A 27,177-nucleotide genomic window follows, 5' to 3' on the forward strand; every position below is an offset into this window, starting at 1 on the left:
AAACTGAGTCTAATGGACCTGAGTCACAAACAGAAGGACCCGAGCTTGAAATTGAAGTTCATGATGAAGACAGTGGAACTCATTCAAAGCCCAAAGAGCTTGTGTTAGCAAGATATGTCAGAAGGCATCATGCACCTAATCAAATCATTAGAGACAAATCTGATGGAACAACGACAAGAAGCAAATTAAAAGGTGCATGTTTACTTGTTGAATTTAAACTATAAATGTTAAAGATGCTCTAGATAATGAAAGTTGGATTGAAGCAATGAATAAAGAGATAGAAAAAATATAAAAGAACAAAACTTGGACCCTTGTTCCTAGACCCAAAGACAAAAATGTAATTGGTACAAAGTGGGTATTCAGAAATAAGCTAAAAGAAGATGGAAAAGTTTCAAGAAACAAAGCAAGATTGGTGTACAAAGGTTATTCTCAAGAATAAGGTATTGATTATGGTGAGACATTTCCTCTTGTAGCAAGACTAGAAGGTGTTAGAACTTTATTAGCATATGCAGCACATAAAGGATTTAAATTGTATCAAATGGATGTTAAATCTACATTCTTGAATGGAATTCTTGACGAGAAAGTCTACATTGAACAACCAAAAGGTTTTGTAGATCCTAGCCAAAGAGACATGGTTTGCAAGTTACACAAAGCATTATATGGTCTCAAGCAAGCTCCAAGAGCTTGTTATGAAAGACTTCATAATTACTTGGTACAGATTGGCTTTCAAAGAACAAATGATAACAATAGTCTGTATATTAAGGAAGGACCAAGCAAGAAGATTGTGTTGGTAAAAATATTTGTTGATGAAACTCTATTTACAGGAAATTATGACTTGTGCAAAGCATTTTCAAAACAAATGAGTAAAGAATTTGAGATGTCCATGTTTGATGAGATAAAATTCTTTGTTGGATTGCAAATACAACAGAACAAAAATGGTATCTACGTCACTCAATCTAAGTATATCAAGGAGATACTTAAGAAGTTTGGAATGGAAGATTCAAGACCAATTGGAACCCCTATGTCTACTAAACATAAGTTCTCCAAAAATGATGCTTCCAAAGAAATAGATCAAACCACATATAGATCAATGATTGGAAAATTGCAGCATGTAGTACATACAAGACCTGATATTGTTCTAGCAGTTGGAATAATGGCAAGATTATCAACAAATCCTAAAGAAAATCACATGATGGCAATCAAGATAATCATGAGATATCTAAAAGGTACTGAAGACTATGGCTTATGGTATAAACTTGGAGGCAATTTGGACTTGAAAGTATTTACTGATGCTAATTAGGCAAGAAGTCTTGATGATAGAAAAAGCACTAGTGGTGGAGCATTCTTTCTTGGTAAAAGACTAGTGTCTTGGACAAATAAGAAACAAAATTGCATCTCTCATTTCTCTCAATCTGCAATGGAGGTAGAATATGTGGCAGCAACAGTTAATTGTTCTAACATTGTTTGGTTCAAACAATTGTTGGAAGGAATAAAGATAGAGATCAAGGATCCAATAGTCATATACTGTGATAACACCGATGCAATCATCATATCAAAGAATCTAGTGATGCATACCAAAATAAAGCACATTGCTATAAAATATCACTTCTTAAGAGAGTTGGTGCAAGATAAAGAAGTAAGATTGGAATATGTGAATATAAAATAACAGATTGCAGACATATTCACCAAGCCATTATCTAAGGATGCATTTCTATATCTAAGAGGTAAGCTAGGGGTCATTCCCCTATCTGAAGTTCACTAAATAAAGCTTATGATGCATCAACAAGAGCTAAGTTGAAGATCAATTAGTTGGTGCATAATTGATAAGGGCATATTGCAAATGAATTAGTACTTAAGGTACATCGATATTAGCAAAGTTGTTATCTTTGGCATGTGTTGTCAAAAAGGGAGAAGTTTACTGTCATATCTCATAGAAATTTTTGTCATTCCAAAGAAGGAGAAGTTTGCTATAAGAGGGAGAAGGTTCTGTGAATGAACTTGGTAGAAGTTGTTGCAGATAGTGAAAGAATCCAGTGAAAGGAAGAGCTCATACTAATAGAGGGAGTTCTCAAGAATAAATCCAAATTTTCATTGTGCTATGACATGTTGTGTTGCCATCAATTCCATAGAGGGAGATTGTTGGATACAATTGATTAATTGTGTATTATCTTTGATGTTTCACAAATGTCATATCATTATCAGTTAGTATATGTCGAGCTCACTCGAGTAGTGAAGATAGTTTTTTGTGTGCATCGAGCATTCCTATGGTTGCCTAGTTTAGAAGACAGTGTCTATTGAGTTCACTTGGGCATTGAAGGAAAGACTATAGAAGATGAGTGTTAACTAAGCTCACTCAGTTAATAAAGGAAAGTTGGATGGAACCAGTGCTAACCGAGCTCACTCGGTTGCCAAATGACCTTTGCAAGTTTGTAGTGTTAACCAAGCTTCTGTTGGTTAACACAGGAAATCACTTCTGAGTTAGTTTCTACCGAGCTGGGTCGGCTAACGAAGGATTTTCTCATTTTGGCATATTAAGCTCAATTGATTTATTTATTGGTTCTAGCCAACTAAGGTGATGAATATTAATTATTCTACGTTGTATATGAGCCAACTTGACAATATGAAAGATGTAAGTATAAGGTCAAGTTGTGGATTTAAAAGAGTGTGAGTTATGAATGTACTGAAGATGAAGAGAGGAAGTGAATTTGAAGGATAAGTAGAATATCCCTATGGAACAGAAAAACTATATTTGATCAGGAAGGATCAAGTATAAGCTAGAATAGAGATTTGTAATCAACAATTCAGTTGCATACAAATCAGGTCATCTCATTGTTACTCTCTAGCCATTGTAGTAGTAATCTAAATCTCCTAAAAGAGTTGGCTTAACAACTATTTGTAAATCCTCTAATAAGGTGGTAGTTCCATTGAATTGTCTAAAGACCTCTAACAAGACCACTCCTAACAAAGTGATTAAATCCTTTAATAGGGTCACACCTAATAGTGTATTTTGTATTCTTTAACAGGGTTGGCTCTTAACAGGGCTCACTTTAGAAGAGTGAAAACAATAACTAGTTGCAATTGGTGGTTTTTCCCAAATAGGGTTTCCACGTTAAATCTTGGTGTCAAATGTGTTCATGCTATTTTTTTTGCAACTAAGTTAAAGTAATGGTAATCATAGATAACATCTAAAGTTTGTATGCTAAGCATTTACCGAGCACTTTCAATAATTACCGAGTTACAAAAGCTTATGTATGTTTACCTAGCATCAACAATATTCAATTTTCAGTTTGAATTTTGTACTAACATCTAAAGGGATCTGGGATTTATTTTAGTAGTAACTGATTCACCCCTCCCCTCTTAGTTACTCCTCTTATATTTCCAACAGTGTTCAACACAGTTAGAGGATGATGAGTTGGGTTTCACGCACTTAAGGATATATTTTGTGATGTGTATAGATGTTTCAATTATGAGTGCTGAAAGAGATTTGAAGATATGCCAGAGTTATATGATGTTTTTTGGAGGTAGCTTCGAGAGAGAAATTTTGGAAATCAGGTACTGGTAAATCAATTGTATCTTTTAGCAGAGATGGAATTTGGTTAAACAAGCTTAGAGAAAGGTCAGAGACATGTCCGAGATGCTATGGTTAAGATGGTGTAAACGTATGTTCATTCTATGTGGTTTGGCGTAAATTTTCAATGAATATTTCTTAGGAAGCCGACTATTGATAAAAATCTTTATATGAAGTGTTAATTGTAATGTAATGTGCAATTGTAATATCTTAATGATGTCATATATTATTCATTGAACATTAAGAAAGCCTCAAGGTTAACTCAATACTTATTTTAGGACTTGGTATAAAGGAAAGGTTGTTTCCTTGTGGTAAAGTGTGGCAATTGGATCAGTGAGATCATTGGGTTGTTTATGCAAGTTTGAATGCGAATTTGGCTAAAGTCTGAGCAAAGATTGATGTTGTGGATGTATTGTGAGCTTCAAAGGAATTGTATTGGCAAATGAGTTATTGTTTAGTCAGTTCAAAAGTTGGGTAGATTATCCTGAAGATTGTTTAGTAAAGATAGTCTGAGGCTATTTGAACAGTGGGTTCAGTTGTCCTCCTTCAACTCCTAGTAGGGTTAACATAGCTCTTAACAAGTTTGGAATCTTCTAACAAGGATTCAATGTCTTCTAACTGGGACTCATATGTACTAATTGTATTTCATTGGCTCCTAACAGAACCCATCCTTTCACAAGGATTTTTTATATTAGTACATCATCTTGTGGCTATCATTCCCATCGGGGTTTTCCCTCAGATCAAGGGTTTCCCTAGTTAACGTATCTAGTGTTATTGTGCATGGTTTTCTTTCTATGATTGTTGCACCTATTATTAACATGTTTCAGAATTAATAAAGATGGTTTTACTTTGGTGGACTTCACTTCCTAACATAAACATGGTTTTAGGTGTCCACAATGGGTAGAAAACGACCCCAATACTATCAATTATGTGACATACAATGCACAAGGAAAGCGTTTAAGTGTTTTGAAATAGTAGGTCAGTTGATTTCAAAGGTGCTCTGCGAGGTTAATTAATATGTGCCCTTGTTTAATATAAGGGCCCTAAGTATTTATAAAAATTGTATTACCGATGAATTCGTTGACATAGTGAACTAGTCCACATTTGAAACATCTATTAATTTATATTTATTAATTGAGTTCTAGTGATTTCTTTTAGATTTTTGATTGGTGGCTAATGGGGGTCTAAGGATCAGATTTCAGATAACACTTTGAAAAGACTATTTTTGACCACTTGGTATTTACATCTATAGAGAAATGTGTGAATACTAAGAAACTAAAAACCTTGTCTTTAAGCAATTATGTCACACAAATCAGACTTACAATGAATGATTTCTAAGTAGTGAAGTTAGCCTATACTGCTATTGGGTCGCTTCCCCGCTTTTTTCCTCCTCTCTTATTCGTAGAACCCTCTCTTTCTCTACGCGCTTGTTAATTGTCAACTGTCCCGGAATAAAGTTTATTTAGAGTCCCGAGTCCACCTCAATTGCCGGCGTTTCAGCTCGGCGACATTGTAGCCCGTTTCGATCTGCTTAAGGCTTCTGCAATATCAACAGAAGCGGAGCAGGAAAGGAAAGATCTGCGGAAAAAATGAGCGTAATCGATATTTTGACCCGAGTTGATGCCATCTGCAACAAATACGACAAGTACGATGTGGAGAAACAGAGGGAAAACCAGATCTCGGGATCTGACGCCTTCGTCAGGCTCTATACCATCGTCGAGTCTGACATTGAGGCAGCTATGCAGGTAGGCCCTGATTCCCATATTTTTATCATTTCTATCTAGGGTACGTGCCTGCTTACATCACATTCTACATTGGAGCATTCGCTTCTAACGGAGTAAGTTGTGCTTACGGTAGGGTTCGTTTTCTGTTAAAGACTTTCGTTTATGGACTATGTTTCGGAAATTGGCTATAATTTTATACGTACCAGGGTTTTTTGTTTGTGTGTTGGCAAATGGGTAGCATTTTGAATATTTTGAAATTTAGCTTAGTTTAGTTTTAGTAAAACATTTGTCTAAAATATAGATTATGTTGCAATGCCATTGTTTGTCGAGTCAACTTCAAATATTCATAGTAGCTTGTTTAAGAGGCCCGCATGTGTTAGCATGATAGGTAAACTTGGAGTCATTTCAGCTAGATGATGCACACAGGGAATGAAGGAATGTGTAGGTTATCGTAGTATTAATGGGGCTGACTTGCTGAGGCATTCTTGAACTTTTAATTCTCCCACAAATTTGGGCGCCAGTCATTGGGTGGGTTACCTGTCGTGGTATTTATCAAGTTGAGTCTTTCTTGACTTTTGAATTCTCTCCATAGTTGAACCCATTTGCTCCCTGCAGGTATATTTCACCCAAGTATACATGTACCAGTAGTAAAATTCTCGTTTACACTTGGTAATCAACTGTAGTACATGACTACGATTTCATATATCAAAATTTGTGCATTTTAAAAAAAAAATCACCCATTGCAACTGGCCTTGTCCATTGCTGTACTGTTTAGCATATTATGATTTTTGTTTCTTAAGCCAAACCAAAGACTAGTTAATAAAGTATTAAATTCTATGGTGTCTGTTGTAACTTGTGGTATGCTGCCTCACTGTCAAGGATGCATTTCTTTCCAATGTAGGATTGCTTCCAGTTTCAACTTTTTATTATGGTTGTTGGGTTAGGCCACCCTCAGGGAGTTGGATCTTGTTTTCATCTAATTTTAAGGTTTTACGATGTCTCCTGTTTTGTAGTTATGGACCTGGGGCTCAAAGTCCTGATGCTTTGCCATTTGGACTCATCTGCTTTGAAAATACAATATGTTCAATCTTTAAATGCAATTCAATTTAAGCTTTTGTAAGAGATTTGATTTGCCCTTTCTGTTTGTGCTGCAGAAAGCAAATGATGCAGCAAAGGAGAAGAACAGAGCAGTGGTTGCAACTTTAAATGCTGAAATCCGACGCACCAAGGGTAGATTGCATGAAGAAATCCCCAAGCTGCAGAAATTGGCGCAGAAAAAGGTTGAAATTGACCACATTTCTTTAACCTCAATTCACATATCAATGTAATTGTTAATCCATTAGCCTTGGCAGGATTTGTATTGTACCCAATAACTTTGCTGTTTGTTTTTTCTTAGCAAAACGAAGGGGGAAATAAAATAGATGAGTATAACACTCTTGTGTTTTTTCTCAATTTAAACATCCCTTGTTTTGTTTAAAAGCAAAGCAATTTAATTGATGAGCCACTACTCTTGTGTTTTCTGCTATTTAAATTTCATTTTTTCCTGTCTGACAACAAAAATAAAACGATATTGAAATATTGGCATTCAGAAAAGTAGTTCAATGAGATTGCAAATGGATGGTTTAAAAAGGTTTGACATTATGGTCTTGGGTTTGATCTATGACAAGCATTAGGCCCAGAGTTTGGGTGGTGGTTTTAGTACTCTTAGTTTACGTACTTAAGATTTTTTAAAAGCCTTACATTTCGACCTGTTCCTACCAATCCTAATAGGCTTATCCTGACCTAATTAAAGGACATATTACACATGAGAACAAAAAAGGAGGTTTCTTGAAGTATATATTGTCAGAGATGCATATTGGCTTCAGGGTATTAAGCCAACTTATTAGTTTGGATATGGAAACAAGCATTTAACAATTTCCTAGGGCCATAGATTTGGAATTGATCTATGTTCAAACAAAAGATAAAATAGTATAGATTGTAGATAAATAAAAAAGCAAGCATACTATGTATAAATTTAAAAAACTAAACACAAAACTCTATTATTATGAATAATTCAATGTCAAATATCATATGAGAACTCCAAATGGTTTAAAATAGGATATAGTATGCAATAGCTGTGTCATTGGTTTGCTCCGTTGGAAGCATGGATTTGAATTTGGGGTTCGACTACTTGTGGATGCTTACAGGGTTCTGTGCAATGTACCCAATTCATATATGTTGGAATTCATATGAAATTGATTTAATTTTAAAAAATAATTCCCCATCTTGATAACATGGCCAATGTGGATTTCGTTGTAGATAAAATGCGATCCAAACAAGTTTGGTTGCTGAAATTGTAAAAGATGGAATGATAATTGTATTAACAACGAATTATTTAATAAAGTTTACAAACACTAATAATAGCTTGAACAAAAAGCAAAGTTGTCCAAATAAACACAACATCTAAATAAAGAATTGAATACACAAACTAAATGAGAAAGCCTTAATGACCATTAATTAAGGTTCTAGAAAGATGAGCTATATATAGTGAGATACTAAACAGATTAAAAATATTTGAATACTCTCCCTTATTAGTCATTCTATTAACTACACCAAGTTGCTCCCTAAACTTGACAAACATTTTCGATGTGAGAGACATGGCGGGGATGTCTGCATTGTTGTTCTCAAGTGTACATACTACATCATAGTTTCATCTTTGACAAGTTGGTGAAAATGAAGATCTACATGCTTTTTCTATTCATAGAAGACTAGATTCTTGGCTAAATTTAGAACTCCCTCATTATCATAGAACATGGGAGTAGGGCTTGCTTGAGTCATTCGACGAAGCCAAACAATCCCACAAGTTGCCTTAACTCTTTCTCTATATTCAACTTTAGTAAATGAGAGTGAGATTGCCTGCTGCTTCTTGTTGGTCTAGGGGGCTGCACCTTTGCCTAAACTAAAACCATACTTTGAAGTTGACTTCCAAATATCAATTAAACCTCCCCAATTTGAGTCTGTATAACTAATGAGTTGAGGATCTTGGCTTTCTGCCATACAAAATGCCTAAATTAGGATTGCCCTTCACATATCGCAACCGCATGCTTTGCGTCAACAAATGTTTAGTTTTAACACTGTCATGAAGTGAGAAATGTAATTAGCAACATAGTTGGTGTTAGGTCCAGTAGTAATGAAACAGATAAGGCTTCTCACTAGTTGCTTGAATGCTGACTCAATCTCTACTAGTGAATTTGATTTAGTTGAAAGTTTTAGCCCTTTCTCTATAGGTTTAGAGATGGGGTTGCCATCTTGCATCCGAAATTTGTACAACAAACTTTTGTCATACTTTGATTGTTTGACTGCCAAACTACTCAAAGGCTAAGGGTATACCAGAGTGGCAATATTGGTATGCTAGGGTATACTCTAAGCCACTTAACATGTTTGGGTCTCGAAAATATTGTGAACATTGGCCATAAGAGCAAAATTGACAATGCTATGCGCTTGCTCTTATTCTTCGAATATCTACCCTTAATTAGCTCATCATCACAAAGATTACCAATGGTCTTGGTCGACCACTTAGGCTAGAGAGTAGAAGAACTAACATCCATTGCAATAGGAACAACAAGCCCTGGAGTCATTGGATATGAAGCTTGAATATCCTGCGGAGGAGATGGTGGCACATCGTTAATAGAATCCCTCCCATCAGAAGATGAACGCCAATCTCTTTAGCTTTTATAGGTTGATCCTTTGGGCTAGAAACTGGAGAAGGCTAAAATGAATCTCTGTCTTCATCAAATTACACATCTTAGTTAAATATGAGACAATCAATATCAACATCAATCAATTGATATGCCTTATGTATATCATTGTATCCTATGAACATCAATCACCGAGTCTTGGAATCCAATTTGCGTGGTTGGCATTTGGAACCTAAACATATGTTGTAGAGCTTAAAACCTTTGGATGACTGATTTTGGGCTTCCATCTAGACCAAGCTCCCTCTATAGGCATCTTCTCAATGGACCATGTGGGAGATATATTCAAAAGATAAACAACTGCAAAGACTGCCTTTGCTCAAAACATCTTTGGCACATTGCCGTGCTTCAACATCAATTGAGCCATCTTAGTGACTGTACAATTCTTGTGTTCAACAACACCGTTCTGCTGTGGGGTATAAGGTGTAGTAAATTGATGCTTAATCTCATTAGATGCACATAAGTTAGAGAACTCAGTTGAACAAAATTCTCCACCATTGTTAGACCTAAGAGTGAAAATTTGGGCAATTGACTCTTTTTCCAGTACGGCCTTAGAACTTTTGAAACACACACACTAAACACCTTTGATTTATGGTAAAGAAAATAACCGTCATCTTCCTACTGAAGTCATTAACAAGCAGGAGAGAATAATTACAACTTGTGACTGATGGAGTATTCATGAGCCCACAAACATTTGCGTGGACCAATTGCAAGGGCTTGGATGCCCTCCAAGCATCATTGTTTGAAAATGGAGTTCAATGCTTCTTGCTAACCTGACATGGTTTGCAAACTTAATGATTATGTGTCCAAATCCCAAGCATTACAACAAGCAGTGTCACTTTAGCAAATTGAGATGGTGAATATTTAGGCGACCATATCACTGATGCCAAAATTGTTGATGGAAGTACTTTTGGTTGCCATGGCTTGTTCTTGAGAATTATTTGTATCAGTGAGTCTATAAAGACCATGATCCTCAAGACCATCTGCAATTGTAGTCCAACAATGCTACACTTGTGTGAATTGAAGACGATATCCAACTATGTAGAATGAGGCATAATTTGATTGATTGGCAACAAATTGAGCTCCATATCTAGGACAAATGTATACATGAGAAAGATCAAATCACTTCCACCAAGTGAAATTTGAACATCACCCTTTCCTAAAAATTCATACTCCTTACCTCCAAAGATCACTAGATCTGTGAAAGGCATAAGCTCTGTTAACCAAATCTGACATTACGCGAAATGCTGAGAAACACCCCAGAGAGTCAATGTACTAGGCAAACAATTTCTCATGATTGGATGAGCACGTGGCCATGAATGCATATGAGGTAGACTCCTGATTGATATGCATAGTAGTTGGGGCCTTATGTTGAGATCCTCCTTGAGTAGATTATGCGACCGCCAGTTGTTTCTTGCAATCTATCTTCATGTGGCCAAACTTGCGACAATAATTGCACTAAACATTCCACTTCTTTGAAGATGTTAGAGGTTTACCTTGCGCTTTCTACTAGGCCTAAGGTTTACCTTTGTTCTTGTTCAAGGCTTTGGTTGTGAAGGTTACCTGTTCTGTTGAGGACGAACTAGCAATGCTTCCAAACAATTGCTTCCATTTATCCAGCAGCAAAAGCTTGTTTTAGAGATCAGGGAACCCCAAATCAACATTAGTAGAAGTGATATTGATCATCTCAATAAATGCTCGTAGGATCGGGGCAAGCTTTTCAGCATGATCACAACCATATCTTCTTCCTCCATCTTGCAACTAGTAGCTTCCAGTTCGCCATGGATGCCCCCGATCTTTGTAAGATGTGCTTGGAGAGACATCTTCTCATCCATCATGACAGAAAACAACATATTCTTTGGAAAGTAAGCACGACTCTTGTTAGACGTCTAATGAAGATCCTTCAAGAGTTCCCAAATCTCTCTACCTGTTTTACCAAAAGGCAATTGAAGGTACTGATCATCTATAATAGAAAGTTTGATAAGTATTATGGCTTCTCAATTATGCTTATTAAATTTATCTTGATTGGCTCTAGCTTGTGGAGAGACATCATCTCATCCATCATGATAGGAAACAACATATTCTTCTGAAAGTAAGTTCTGCTCTTGTCAGATGTCTCAAGAAGATATTTCAAGAGTTCCTAAATCTCTTTAGTTGTTTTACCAGACCACAATTAAAGGAGTGCCAGATCTCAATTGAAGGAGTTGACCATTTATAACATAAAGTTTGATAAGCATTATGGCTTCTTGATTACGCTCATCAAATTTTTCTTGATTGGCTCTAGCTTGTGTAGGATGTGTTTTTGTACCTAGAATAATCTTGTCAAGGCACCAATATTCTAATATTGCCATCATGCATTGCTTCCAGGCATTGTAGTTGCAGCTGTTAACTGTGCTGATTGCCCTGCAACATAATGCTGGTCAAAGATGTCATCATGAATATTGAGGTTGCTAGTTAACCTTGTGAAGTTACGAAAACCGAGGCAATAGAAGTTGATGAACTGGCACAAATTCCAAGATAGAAATTATTGTAGAAACCCTAAGGAAAATTACTTCAAAAAAAGAGTAGAAAAAACCTAAAAAAGAATTTTAGTGATGACCATGAATGTGCAATCTGGTTTGGGTTTGCAACAATTTCCGAAACCAAAAAAAATTGCTGTAAACCCTAGCTCGGGTTTAGGATTAATTGTGAAACTAGAAAAAATGCAGTAATTCTAGTGTACCAAAAGTTCAAAAAATGCACAACAGAAATCCATGATTGTTTCAAAAGCTAGCCAATTTTTTTGTCCACATCGGGGGTTTGTGAGAGCTCAAGAAAATTGCTACTAAAAGAAAAATGAACGCCTTTCAGATGTTGTGTGGGTTTCCTTCTCAAATAAATATGTCCAATTTTCTAGAAATAGTCGCACGAAAATCATAGAAATGGATCGGGGAAGGAAAAACAACATGATTTTAATTTTTTTTCGAAAAATGTGGAAATATTGTGACCAAAGACTATCCTATCAAATACATGAAAAAATGCATTAGAAATTCTTGTTTGTCTGAAAAAAGTGAAAATTACTTGTGGTTTCCTGGAAATTGCAGCTCACATAGGCTGTACTTGCAACGATGAATCTTTCGATGGGTGGTGGTGATTTTTCCCAAAAAATTTGCTCCTAAAAGTTTTGCTTTGGTACCATGAAACTTAGTGTAACTTGGAGATTCACCCCCAACTAAACCTTCCTGTCCCTGGGACAGAGACATGGTGCCCCCCAACAACGTCTTCTTGCCATTGAGGCACCACCAAGATGCAGAGATGGGCAGATGTTCGAGGGACACTTATATGACCCTTGACCGTCCCAAAAGCATCTACACATCACCTGTTGCTGATCAATGTCAAACCGACAAAAAATGAGTTTTTTTCAAGAGTTTTCATGATGGGATGTAGAGTTATATGAGCCATCATAGATTGATGAGGATAAGACTGCAACAACTAGAGATGTGGGTCTGGATGGTGTTCCTTTGATGGGTCTTGAGTCTTGACCATGAGGAGTCCAATAGTTCTAGTGATGAGGAGTTTTCCTTGGGGGATGATTAGAGGCTTCCCCTCACTAAATTTTGACATAATTTTGTACTTGTTTTGATATCACACACTTAGAGTTCTCGGACTCGGCAACGCCGACTCGACTGGCATACAACTATGACTCGACAACGACTTGGAAAATTAAAATCCCTTGAGATTATATCTACACACATACATACATGCATATATACATATATATCATATTCGATGACCTAGGCGAAGTCATAAAAACTTGGCTAGGTCTGCTCGGCTCGACAACCCAACCTGCCTGCACGACTTGCATCGAGTCATGGAACTCTGCATACTACTCATTGTAATTATCTTTATGATATTTTTGATATAATAAAAATCAGAATATTCTATTTGCTGATAATTTGAATATTTAATAGTAAATGGTAATTTGATATTCGATGTTCAAACTAAAAACTTCTATGTTTAATGTTCAATGTTCAATGTTCAAGTATATGGTATTCTGTAATTGGTATGCTGTAATTTTGTTGTGTTCAAGTATTTGGTATTTTTAGTTGTTATATTGATATACATCATTTCATAACTAGCATTTAAAAAAATGTATGTATAGTATATTACAGCAAATCCCCTGCCTGTCGTCCTCTTGGTGTCCCCAATTGAAGCCCTTTTTCCCCATCTTAGAAACCTGTCCCGTTGCCTCGTGATACTCATATTACATTGATGGAACTCGAAAATTGCTTGCTTGAATTAATAGATTCAGTGGGTACATATAGGAATTTTCAAGAACTTTAAATTGAAGCTAAAGTCTTTTAGAAATAGAAGACTAAAAATAATAAATAGAGCTCCTAAATGTCCTCTAATAGAAAAATTAAAAAAACTGGCTAAAAATAGCAAAAGATTTTAAAATATTAGAAGATGCTAAAATGTTCTAATATGCCAAGACTTGGATTGCGTGTAAGGTGATTCTATCAGATTGGGTTGGCCATATTAAGGCTTGGGTGCTATGGAAAGCTATCTGGTGTATGTTATAATTGTTGTATTCATTTTGAATTTTGAATTATTGTTACTTCTTTGCAAAGGCACATGTTCAAAGAAATGGTATTGAATGATGTTATTATTGTACACAAATGATTAACACTCTTTTTTCCTCTGTTGAGTAAAGTCTTAATTAAGAGAGTGTCAACTACTTTTGAAGAAGAATATGCTCTAATAATTGTATAGTAATCAAAATTTGTAGTTAAATGTGTGAGCAATATTCTCAAAAAATTAAAGTATCCCATGGCTTGGTAAGGCTCCACTAGTTATTATCTAAAAAATGTAGCATGTAGATAAATGAATATACTTTCTTGTTTTACTTTATCTTGTTGAAATGGATTGTACCCAATGCATTGATCAACTTACTCAATAAAGAAATGTATGGGTCAACTTAATATAGTGTCATGGCCCCTTTTTGAAATAGGATTAAATAATAAACAACAGTAGTTAAATTAAAAAAGTGAAAAAATAAAATTAAAGATAATGACATATTATTTAAATAAATGGTGAAAAGGCATGAATGGAAAAGTGGTGTCTCCCTCAAATTAGAGGTATAGAAGGGAGAGAGGAGATTTTCATTTGAGGGGGAGAGGGAAGTAGGAAGAAAGATTAAGAATTAGGAAAGGATTAAGGGAGAATAAGAAAGGAAAGGGAAGAAAGTAAGGAAGTGAGTTTCAAAAGGATCAAATGGAATGGAGAAAAGGGAGTAGAGGAAATCTATATCAGATTTAAAGCAGAAGTATTAGGAGGGATTTGACATAAAAATCGAGAAGGAAAGAAGAAATAACATATGTAGATCTAGAAGAAGAGGATACACATATCTTAAATGGGATATGTGCAGATTTGAAAAGCAGGAAAAATTGATTTGAGAAGTGAGATGTAGCTGAAGATTAGAACAGGAGTGAAAGGGCTAGCAGTTGTTGTCAAACATATGTATCTTTTCATAACCAAAAGGGTCTGACCATTTCATAAGGGCATTAACAAATGGAAGTTTGTGACTCCCTATGCTCAAAGGAGATATTATAGAGCAAGGTTCCATTTGAAAAAGACTTAAAAGTGGAGATCAACTGTGAGAATCATATATTATTCTCAAACACAACAATGAAAAGGATGATAGTTCATTGTCAGGGGTAAGCATTATAGCCTGCTTTATGCACCCCCATTTTTAGGGCACACACTTTTATTGTTTTATTAGCAATTATATGAGGTATGGCTCCTTTATGCCTGGCTAACAGATTAAAAAGAAATTCCTAATGTACACATTTTAAAATAATAAATTTTATTGTTTCATTAGCCGTTATATGATGTATGGCTCCTTTATGACTGGTCTAGGGATACAAAAGAAATTTCTAAACTAAATGATTTAACTATTACATTTTAATATGCTTAAGATTTAAAAAATGTTGATTCATATTTAGTATATTAAATTTAATAAAATAAAAACCAACAAAACCTAAAATAGCATACTGTCCACAATCCCCAAACTTCCTGTTTTGTTATTTTGTATACAGCTGCAATTTTTGACTTAGCCATTGTGGATTGTATCTTAAGTTTGACCTGGATGAAGCTGGATTCAAGCTTAAGTACATCATTCAGTAGCCTCTTCTTGTTATAAGAGCACTAAAATGTCTCGTTCCAGGACCTGATGTCCCACTTCATCATTCTCCTTTTGTGTTTTGGCACTAAACCTCACCATTGTGGTTGTGGCGGCTACGCAGTAAAGAGTAAACATTGTCACAGTCCAAAGGGCAGATTCACGAAACAAATAGCAAGGCCACAGTGATACTTGCCATATGTTTAACCCTGAAAAATATAATAAAAAAGATTTAAAAAAACGACTTTAGTAATAGAAAAACTCTATGCCCTTTTCTGTATGAATTCTAGGGCGAACTGAAATGATTTTTTTGCAGTTTTCTGTAAATTTACCAAGTTTTGAACTTCAGGGATCAAGTGTGGCAAATCTTGTGACATATTTAATAGGGTGCTTCATATGGGTTTAAGAATACCTATTCACCAGCTAGATCTTTTTCTTGAGCCCCGGTGGTTCTAATGAACCAAAAATTATCTTCAAGCAAAATACAATCCTTTTTCTATCTTACTAGTGATTGTGCCTTTGTTAGCTATCTATAAACAAGAAATCATAAGTATAATCTTATGAACGGCAAATTGTCAGTACAAGCTATGCATGCCTTTAGAGAAGGAGGGCCCTACCTGAGCTGGTTAGATTGTAAGGTTTAGTATGATACTATATTGTGAATCCTATGATTTGAATCTCTATATGCATATGCCACACAACTTAAAGGCCCACAGAGGAGGCTTTTATCGTGGGTTTTTGTGAACAAATATTGTTATAACTTTCTGTTTTGCACTTTAGACTGATGTATCAATACAATGCTGTTTGTTTATTTAACACATGGTTTTCTTCAGCTTAATATTATTAATTCTGCACTTCTTGGTCCATAGTTGAACTTTCTTAGGAAACATAAATCTATACATTTCACTTTGTTAAAAGTCTTTCTTAGTGTAAGGTCTGGATCATTGTCTAACATTAAGATGTAACTGCTGGTTTGAAATGATATGTGCCTTTTAGTTTTAAAGAATAACCTGGATGTTGTAGCAAGAAAATCTAAACCTTCAATGCTAATAATTCTGTAATTATCAAAAGTTTCAGATATCATCTTGTCCTTAATTGCTTGCACTAATCATTTGTTCTATCTCACATTGCCGTGGAGTAGGTTAAAGGGCTTTCAAAGGAAGAGCTTGTTGCACGCAATGATTTGGTTTCAGCTCTAGAAGATAAGATTAACTCCATACCTGATGGAACAACCACAGGCACCCAGCGAGTTGGAGGATTGAAGACATCAACTGCACGTACACGTACAGAAATAAAAATAGATTCAGATTCAGGTATAGGATAATTTCTATAGCTTCTTTCTGGACATGTGTGTTTGTTTTGCATTTTTAAATTTTAAGTTAGTTGAAAGTGTTGTTTTTATATCAAGTACTATTAAATAGAAAATGAATAGCATAATACCTTTGTTAACTTACTTTCTTGAATAAGCTTTGAGTGGTTTCACTTTGTTCATCGAGATAGTTCAAGGTTACAATTTGTAAATTGGCATTCTATTATAGGCAATATTGCCGAAGTTGAAATATTGCATGAAACTTTGGACTGATACATTTAATGTCGTTGGGTTGTTTCTTATGACGTATTAGGTGGGATGCACACTGAATATTTTCAGCAAACTGAGGAATCTAGTCAATTTAGACAAGATTATGAAATGCGAAAAGCCAGGCAGGTAAGGGATTCATTGTCTTTGACACACAGACAATCATCATTTGCATTTATTTGGAGTCTGGACTATGTTTAGTTTTTGTGAGAAGAAATGTAGTGACATTTCTAACAACCTTGTGAATTGCTATGAATGGAACAACATTGTTATTAGTTTATTATAATTATTGTTATTCTGCATTGGCCAAGTGACATGGACATGTTGATTGTATTGCATATATTTTCTCTACATTTGTTTCCAATATAGTACACAGCTAACCTGAAAGTGGAGTAATAAAAAATTAGAAATTTTAGTAAGCATTTGAATGAATTACTTTAAAAGGTATTTACTATTAAGGGTGTATAAAGTTTCACTTAACAGGACTAAAATCAATTTTGTACAACATGAGGAACCATACTGAAATATAACAGAAACACACAGCGAAAGAGGTGTACGGCGGGTAGTGTTTACTAATGTATGCTACTATTTGGTACACTTCAGAAATACTGCCTCAAGGTGGTGTTACCAAATAAAAAATACTTCGTAAAGGAAGTACTCACTTCACTTTACTTGTGCTATGAAAGTTAAACAAACTACCTGACCATGTCTTGCTATATAGCTAATAAGTGAATGCAATACTTCTTTATTATAGTATTTGTCTCTTGCATATAATCCCTGTGTAACTCATAATTGACACATTACACGTCTGACCAACAAATCCACCAGTCACTTGTCGGATACAATATAACTAATCCAAGGTGATATACTCGCCTAACTTTTACTACCCCATAATATCATATTCATGAAACTATCGTGGGCTTATGTGTGACCATAACCATCACCCAGCACTCCAGCATTGATGCACGTGGGCAAATCAGTCATTGTGATTACCCAATTTGCATACATATGGCACCATGTTCATTCATTTATTCATGTATGTATGTGTAATCTTTCGTTTCGGTCCTTGATGGGTGCCATTTCCCAAAGGGCCTGGATTGCCCTTTGATGCTCCATCCTATATCAGGAGGATTCCATGATTTCTGTTTAACCTTATCTGAAGGATGTTTAACCCTCAGAGGCCCATCAATGGGCCTGTGTCTGAAGAGTGTTGATGACATGTATCTGTATAATATTTTCAGATACTATTAATTTATTTATATACATTTTCATCTGTGGCTACTGAAACAATTTATGCTCACTGATCTCTTAACCTTACATTGAATTTATTCTAAAGCAGCTCACACATGTTTGATTGATAGTGGGTCTTTTTGTTGCTTCTGAGTAGTTTGCTAAAAGATCTTATTAAAGCCTCAGTAAGTAGTATAGCCTGATGCTGGGATAATATGATAATGCGGAGTAAACTTCTACAGCATTTTATGAATGTTAATAATTAGATATTATTGTTAACAAAGGTGACTGGGTCGTTCGTTGGGTTTGTTTGGCTGATCAGTTAATGTGACAACTGATTTCTTGCCATATATTGCGATTTTTTTCCTTAAATAGTAAACTGTTCATTGCTTTCCCAAGTTAATATGGTATTAGAGTAAAACTTGATCATGTCCTAAATGTTCATATTTTCCGAGCATGGGTAATTTGGTAGTAGGTTGGGTATGCTTGGCCTTGTCAGTTAATCTGATAACTTATTTCTTGTATGAATTGGATTTTGCTTTCAGTAACAACCTGCTTATTTCCCAAATTACTATGGTATTAGAGTAAAACATGATTGTGTGGTATATGCTAATAATTACATATTAGTAACATTTGTAATTGAGTAGTCGGTTGGGTATGCTTGGCATGGCCAGTTAATGTGAATTTATTTCTCATTGTATATACTGATTCTTCCCTTCAATAATAAATTGCTCATTGTTTTCCCAAATTATTATGGTATTTGAGAAAAAATTGATTGTGTGCTTGTGATTAGAGAATGTTACAGTATACAGAGATGTTCTGGACAAGACAAACAACCTTCTGAAGGTTGTTAGTCTTGCTGAGTGCTCCTCTCGGGAGTGTGAATGAATGGCATGAGAAGACATTGCTGCCGGACTGTGCCAGCAATAAACCACAACCAATCCATACCTTTTTAATCTTCTTTTTAATATTGTAGTTTAGAGATTGCTTCAGTGGTTGTGGTGAAGAGAGATAATTCCATGCAACCATCTGTTCCACACCCTAGCTTTTCCATTCTCATAGACACATTATTCTGCAAATTGCATGTAGAAAACCCTGTTCCTGTGAAAGTTGTAGTGAGGAAATAAAATATGCTTTTATTTTTTATTGTCTATCCCACTTTGGAAATATTTGTGGTTATAACTTATAAGGGCAAGCAATTTTTGCTGGGTAGAACTAAAGTACATTTGAAATATTTTCCACTACATTATGACCAAAAGTTGAAGCAATAAAACACATGCATATTAATATAGTCTTAGTTATCCGGATGCAAATGTCCAAACATTGAAGAAATAAAACACATGCATATTAATATAGTCTAAGTTACCAGTACAAATCTGGATGCAAACATGGTTACAAGAACCTGGTTCGCAGATACTTGAATTTTTTTTTGGGTTTTGGTTGCATTTGGGTACATGTGCGTGCGTGTGTGTGTGTGCAGGTGTGCGCACGTATATATATAAACACACACACATGCACACAAAAAATAAATAAATAAAAATGCAAGATATATACAAAATTATATCATTTGATAGTCTGATACTTCATTATTGATCATTGCCAAATGGAAAAGATAAATATTAATGCCAATTGAGAATTCACAACTATTCAAATGTGCCATATCATATATGTCTATGTTCACGATTGCAGTGAAAATCAGAAAATCATTACAATTACAAAATGTAGTTCATGATTCATCAATAAGGTAGCAGTGATCAGTGCCCCTCTATTTTGTCCAGAGATTGGCACTACCCCTTTTTAGTGAAAGAGGTTGTCATTCTGAGCGCCCTACAATTCTATGGCCCATGTTTCGGTCTTGTTTCAAACTCGAAGGTCTGTATTATCCCTCCCATAATGGATTATTGAAAAAACCATCGTCATCTTCAGCTTTTGCAAGTTCAGGATCATTTGAACCCAAAGCGGTTCCACTTGCAAAAGATGCACCATATGTCGGGATGTAAACATCATCATCACAAGCCTTAGTGAGTCTAGAAAGATCCTCAACGGTTGCATCCAAGTTGGCATATTGAGGGGCTACACATCAGAGCTTTGCTGCTCCATCCTTGTAGTTTGGATTCTTATGTGACAAAAGACATAAGTTGGTATGAATATAAACCGAGTCTTCACCTTTTTTATGAACCCAACCGGTTACACTTTACTGAGTTGATAAAGGAGTATGTACTCCAATTCTGTTCAGTGACAAAAGAACTTGTAACTTGGATAGTTTTCACAAAATAAAAAATAAAAATGCAAAGCAAATCAAATAATGGTAAGCACTAAATTGTGGAAAACAAGTGGTAGAAAGAAACAAAATAAACTTACTCTTGAGAGGATCTTGATCGCAAGAGGTTGGAGATAAAAAAAATGATTGACCATGGAAGCACCACTTATTGATGTGAGTTTTATTCCACTATAACATGCAAAATTGAATATTGTTTTGAATTGAAATCTGAAACACTCAATCCTCCCTTGAGATAAAGTCATCTATCATGCTAAGCATGCAAAGTAAGATCATGAAATGACTTCAAGGTTCCATTAATTGTGGATACTGGTTTAGTGAAATAATGTGATATGCTGGTAAACAATTGGGGACTTTCGCTGTTTCTCAAGATTTGACAATACACCTCTAAGGATATGGCTTCAAAATGTGCAATGAAAATATTGTTTTATGGTTTTCAACTCTTGACTTCTCAACTTGCTTAAAGTCAGCTCCTATTTCTACCCCTAAGTTTGAATGCAAGGATTTGTGAATGGCTTGGACTCTACTAGATGTAGCTTAATCAATGACTCAACGCATCTAGTGCAAGCTTCCAAGGTATATTTGACGATTTTCAAATCAATATTTTCTCTTCATCCCATCAAGTGGACACAAACTAAAGATCGTTCATCAACTAACCACACTAGGCACATATACAATCAACAAGAGGCTAGTGGCCCGTATTTGTTTGAGTTATAAGTAAACATCTGCAACTACTTTCATTCAACTAAGCAATGTCTATTCTACTGTATCTTAATAACATGAAATGAAAAACAATTTTGAAATGAAATATACTTTAAATGAGGATGAAGGTAACCATGCTATAACACAATCTTCATCACAACTATCACCATACAAAATACAACAATGATTAGTAGAGCAAATTCAGCATTAGTCTTGCAACAAAACATCCAACATGACCCCTTTACAAATGAGGGGAGGAATCATTATACATGGAGCTCAAGTACAACAATTGACTAAGATTAAATCAAAATCAATGACCTAGATTGAAACTTACAAACCCTAATTAGTGTTGTCACCCCCATCGACCAATGAGATTCAAGTATCTCAAAATACACCAGTAGTGAAATTCTATGAAAGTGGGAACCAATCAGAAGATGCCACAAATGTGGGTCAGTCAGAGTTGAACACCCAGACAACTAACCAATGAGAAAATAGCCACCACATGAGCTTACATCAAATCATTATCCAAAATGATATTTCCTTTATCTCTTTCTTTCTTCACTAGTTCAACGAATCTAGACACCATGCCATCGTGGTGTAGAAGTACCTAAGGTATATGCACATGAGGAGGATAAGGTTACAAAATTATCATATTTGAGTCATATTAATGTATTTGAATCATTTGAAGTCATATTAAGACTAAATGAAATGTATTTGCTGTAAAGTTGAACAAGTTGTCATAGTAGGTGCTGAATGGTCCTAGTTTGGTCTATATGGTCAAATGTTGTAAAAATGCCCATGAAAGGGCAGCCATGATGTAAAAGGCTATAAAATGTCCATAGGTATGTTTGAATGGTTTATGCAAGATATAAAGTCATTAATTCAACTTTGCAAATGTTGCACTAAAAGTTGCAAATGGAAGTTGAACAGGTATAGGGTAGTTGAACCATCCTAGGAAGATGTTTTTTTTTTCAAATAGCATAGTTATGGTCAAAATTTTCAGGGTGAAAAAGACAGCAATAGTTATAATTTGTTGCCTTTGACTGTCACACCAGTCTGTAGACAGGTTGACAGTCTAAGATAAGCAAGATTAAATGGTGGGAGCCACCCAAAAAGGATGTTCACGACTAGAGTATTGAAGGAATCCTATGAAGCAATTTCTAAGGTTTTATGATGTATATTGAAACATGAATGAAGAATGCAATTTTTTTTTGACATTCATCTTTGGACTCATGTTTTTCTTTCTTTAAGAACAATTCATTGCATGGAAACAAATTGGATATGGTATGAAATGGATTGGAAAGGTTAGAATTGTGAATTAACTTTCGTTTGTGACCATTTAGAAGTTTAGCTGATGAGTGTGTAGAGAGATCCAAAGAGATTTGAAAAAACTGTTTGAAAATCCTTGATAACAAACCTATGGGTGAGGGTTTGTGTTTACTTGGGGATTCCACTATTGGAAAAATTTGAAATTAGGTATACCTTTAAAATGCTTTTGGTTTGGGATTAAAAGATTAAGGCATGTGCAAATACAGTGATGCCCTAGTAGGTTGTGCATCATGAGCTACTTGTTTTTGACAGTATTGATAATGCTTGATTGTTTAGATGATCTTCAAAGGTTCTTGAAAGTTGTTACATGATTGCATAATGTTAAGGAACAAGCCAATATCATTTTGAGATTGCATAACAACTAAAGAATGAATTAGGGACTGTGTCAAAAAGTTAATAGACTCAAGACAGTGTAAATGGTCCCTTGAAATATTCAGTTTTGCTATTTCACAGGTTGCCTATATGCACTCCTGTGAAATTGCGATTGCATTAAACCTGCAAGTGTACTTGCAGTCTATCAATGGAATGGTGCATGGATTGTGAAGGATGTTGATAACATAAGGTTGTTTCGAGAAGTAACGTTCTAATGGACTGTTGGTAGGTGTAAGGATAGGTATAAGGATAATGACAGGGACCTTATTGACTTGTTGATGGCTAATGGCGTGTGTGTAGATGTGTACGGATGATATACTTACAGAAACAAAGTTCATGAATGATAAGGACAGATAGACATTGGGTGAAGGTAAGAGATCTTGTGATTGTGTACATCAGTTATTTTGGTAAAAGGTGATTCATGGAACAGTTCATTTGTTGAATTAAATGTTCACTGAAGCATTGAACTAGAATGTTGTTTATCGATCTAGAAAAGCTTTGGCAAAGATATTGATTGAATCCTAAATGGACTGTTCCTAAATGTTGATTGAATGAAGTTAATGGAGAAGGGCCTTGAATGGAATGTTTTTTATGATCCCTAAGATAGATATTGGTGACTTGATGTTGTTGTTGAGATGTTGTAATGATAGAGGAACCTATCATATATGTTCCATGGTTAAATGCTGATTGTACGTTTTGAGATGGCGAAAATGCCTCTAACAAATTGTTTGTAGGATGAAGTGTGCATTAATCAACAAGGTCCTTGAGGAATTGATGGTTTACTAGGATGCTCTACATCAAAGCGGTATTAGAGCTAGACATTCTTGAGTGTGTAAGGAGTGACAACTCACACTAGGACCTAGCCCAATAAGATTGTTATGTGGTTTTTGCTAATGGTTTATGGTTGTAGGTGCTAGTCCATCTAGTTGCAAGAAGGTGGGCGTAAAAGGTCTGTTAAGGGCCATAGGAGATGGTCCAGGGCCACAAGTGATGACCTACTGGTTGCCAATAGGTCTGGGTTGAGACCCAAGGGACTTTCGAGTGAGGCACAAGTAGTTAGTGAGGTGATGCGGCCCGAAGCTGAGGTATGGTCTTTTATTTGATAGATTGAAACTTATTCCAAAAATTGATGAAAGCATGAATCTATCTTTGAGTGCCATGAGTGCCGACAATTGTTCATTAACTTGATGTCCATTACAAGAGAGAAATTGCTGAAGAATGGTGGAATTCCAACTGAGGTTGCTTAGAGAACTTGGGAACCAACTAGGTGGTATCACAAACTAACTGGAACTTGTCCAAGAAATTGGAACCAACCCTTACAATGAGAGAGAAAAAGAAAGATATAGGAAAGGAAGAAGAAATTGGATCTGATCTGGAAATGACACATGTCCACTTGAATCTCCATCCCCTGCTGCTGCAAAGCATCTCTTTTCTCTCTATAACCAAAATCTGAAAGGAATCTCATCATTTTGCTCCAACAAACCCAAAATATCTCCTCTAACTGATGAGAAACCCTTGTTTTGATAAAAACATCAGATATGCATTTGAAATGCTGACAAAATCTCTAGTAAACTGATTTATAGGTGAAAAATCCATCACTAATTGCATCCTTACTGCCTTTGGCACACATCTAGTTCATCATTTCACCAAAAATCAAATCTGAATTGCTATAACAGAAAATGGTTGAAAAACAGACACTTGGTACAAAATCTTGAATAGCTCGAACATATGGATTCCTATGCAAACACAAACTCCAAATCCAGAAAGTTCATACTGAGAGCTTTCCGACAGTATATGATAGTCCTATATCCACTTATCGGAGATACCCAGAATGTCTAGTTGAAGTTCAAGTTTAGAAATACATCTCAGCTCTGCAATTCTTTTCCAAAAATTTGAAACCTTTTCTAAAGGCAAAACTTTAGAATATAACCTCTTTGAATTTAAAATGGCCCTGTACATACCCTTTGAAGAAAATAATTAAAAAATTATACTTTCTGCATTTTGGATTTTTTCCTTCAATTTCCAATCCGAGTCAACTCAAGTTTGACTCATGTGACATGTGTCACCACGTGATTGCACCGACCTCTGCTCCGTCACTGCCACCTGGGCGCCACATGGCACCTTTTGATTTGTCCACCAGTCCGCTATCACCTGATAGATGCCACTAGGCAATCTCCTATTGGATCTTCTTACATAGTCATCTCGCCATGTCATCACCTATTGGGTGCCCTGCTATGTCATCGCCATGTTGGCTGGAATACTTTGTCATTGCCACCCGAGTCCATTGTGATGTGGTGTATCCGCACTTCCCTGCATTCCTTATCTTCCGTGCATCTTCTTCTTTCGTGGATGTGCCAGCCGTCGGATCTGCCACGTGGTGCAATTTGGTGAAGTGCTCGCGGAATCCGCCACGTTACTATTGAGTGCCATGTGTCATCATGGCACTTCCCCACTTTGTTTAACGACCTTGCATCTTCATTTTGCAGGGAAGCGCGAGCCATCTGATCCTGCTACGTATCACGATATTGACCATTGATTTTGAAGCTACCATGTTACACCTCGATTTCCATGCCAGGTGTTGCCATGTGATTTGTCCAGCTGGTTGCCACTTTACTCTTCAATCCATGTGCTTTGGTCAAAATTGGTCTTGCATCGCCAAGTCAACGGAACCACCACATGCATGCCTTGCGTTGCCCATAAGGCATGTCTCTCAAAGACATTACATGACTTGAGTAATCATATATTTAAACATCAAAAATTCCATCTCATCGCAAATGTGGGATTAAAACCCTCCCTCACATTCTTTTGGTTCCATCGACATCAAGTGGCCAAACCTTCTGCTCCATAGGACAGAAAAACATTGACAATCTTCCACTTGATTTCTTAATGCATGATCATTAAACAATGTTTAATAATGGATCCTTTGCGCTTAGAGGGAATGGAAATCAGACTTCTCGAAAATTTTCTGAATACCTTATTAATCCTTTGACTCCAGGCGACTTCTGACTTGTGTGAGCATGATTTGTTCTCTGACAATCAACATTAGTATATTGGGATGAAAACTCAATGACAACAGTCCTTGGCTTGCATAGAAAATCAAATCCAGAGAGCTACATACATCATCACGCCTCTCTAAGCCTTTTATATTTGCAAAAAAAAAAAAACTTGTCCATTCAGACATTAAGCACGGAATGTTGTCTTTTACAAAGGGAATTAAGACCCCATGCGCTCATTATGTTCGTGGAAAAATCACACAGGAATTAAACCCATTCAATCTTTGTTTTTTTGCAGGCAACAATCTGCTCTCCAAATTGGTGTGAAGGGGCAGTTGGTTCGTGACCTCTGAAATGGACAAGGCTATATTAATTTTTGGTTGTTGCATCCTCTATCGTCGTTTGATCGTGATCTTGACTGGCCTCCTGCCTCTTGCTTATTTCCTCACGTTGAACGCTTCTTAGACACTTCAGATTCACTCCTTTTAATTGCCAATGACTTTGGCCCAAAGCTCCCCTTATTTATTACGTTTTGCTTTGCCTTCACGGATTGTGAGTTGTCCGAAATTGGGGTGCTATTGTTCGGTTTCAGATGACACATCCTCCACGTCCTCTATCTTTTTGTTTCTTCAGCATTTGAAATCGCCACAAAAATTGTGCACAAATGAATGAATGAAAGAAAGGTTGGTGTCTTGCGAAAAATTGGCAATAACTCTTTGACTGGTGCCCCAATTTGTTTTTTGTTTGAATTATTTTTCACAATCCCTCAAAATCCATGTCATCATTTTAAATTGATAATTTTGATTGGCTTCTTGCCACTAGTAATGCCTCTCCACAAATGCATCCATCAGGATTTGAAGGAAGTGTCTCCACTTTTCATACACATACTGCCATAAAACTTCACGGGCAACAAACTAGTTAAAGTTTCACTCTTTGGGTGATTTCTCATCTGGCAACTCATTGGTACAAAATTCTTTCTTCATAATACGCAACCTATTATAGTTCATCCTCCTTCAAATGATCTTTTACTCCTTTTTAAAACCTCGGTGTAACTTTAAAAGACCCCCCCCCAAAAAAACAATGAACAACTGGACCTCTGTGGCATGCCCCATTCTCTTATTTAGTTTTCATTGTGCATTTTAAATTCCTTGCCATTCTCGCATAACAACATTGGGTCCATTCTCCTAGACATTTTACTCCATAAGTACAACTTTGCAATTTGATGAAATTAGTTGGGCCCAGAAGTGGGTCCATCTAAATTTTTTTTCGTTTTGAAACAATAGACATTTCAAACTGCTCTGTCCAACTCCTTATACTGATTAAAATCAAATCCGACCGCTGAAGAATTAAATTTTAACTCAATTATCAACCTTTTGCAAATTGTCAATTTCACACCAAGGGGTCCTCTAGCTGGCCTTAAAAACTGACCGAATCACCTCGATGAGCTCTCATATTTGACATACTAGTTCTCTGTTCCATATTCTTGCACCCTGTCAGATCTCGTGTCATGA

The 27,177-nt window shown here is 35.9% G+C and overlaps 1 protein-coding gene across 2 annotated transcripts in view; it reads left to right on the plus strand.

The window, feature by feature from the left end:
- The first annotated feature begins 4,991 nt into the window (after positions 1-4,991).
- The window catches only part of LOC149542467 (syntaxin-71-like), a 52,169-nt gene continuing 29,983 nt past the window's right edge, over positions 4,992-27,177 (plus strand). For both annotated transcript variants that reach the window (XM_089797410.1, XM_089797409.1), the window contains exons 1-4: positions 4,992-5,313; positions 6,447-6,572; positions 16,328-16,499; positions 16,809-16,891. In XM_089797410.1, the coding sequence (XP_089653536.1) occupies positions 5,158-5,313; positions 6,447-6,572; positions 16,328-16,499; positions 16,809-16,891 (537 nt within the window). In that variant the 5' untranslated portion in view covers positions 4,992-5,157. The remainder of the gene's footprint in view (positions 5,314-6,446; positions 6,573-16,327; positions 16,500-16,808; positions 16,892-27,177) is intronic.

Source organism: Cupressus sempervirens, chromosome 8, assembly GCF_028749045.1.
Source record: "Cupressus sempervirens isolate cs-2001-9-10 chromosome 8, ASM2874904v1, whole genome shotgun sequence".
Classification (NCBI taxonomy): domain Eukaryota; kingdom Viridiplantae; phylum Streptophyta; class Pinopsida; order Cupressales; family Cupressaceae; genus Cupressus; species Cupressus sempervirens.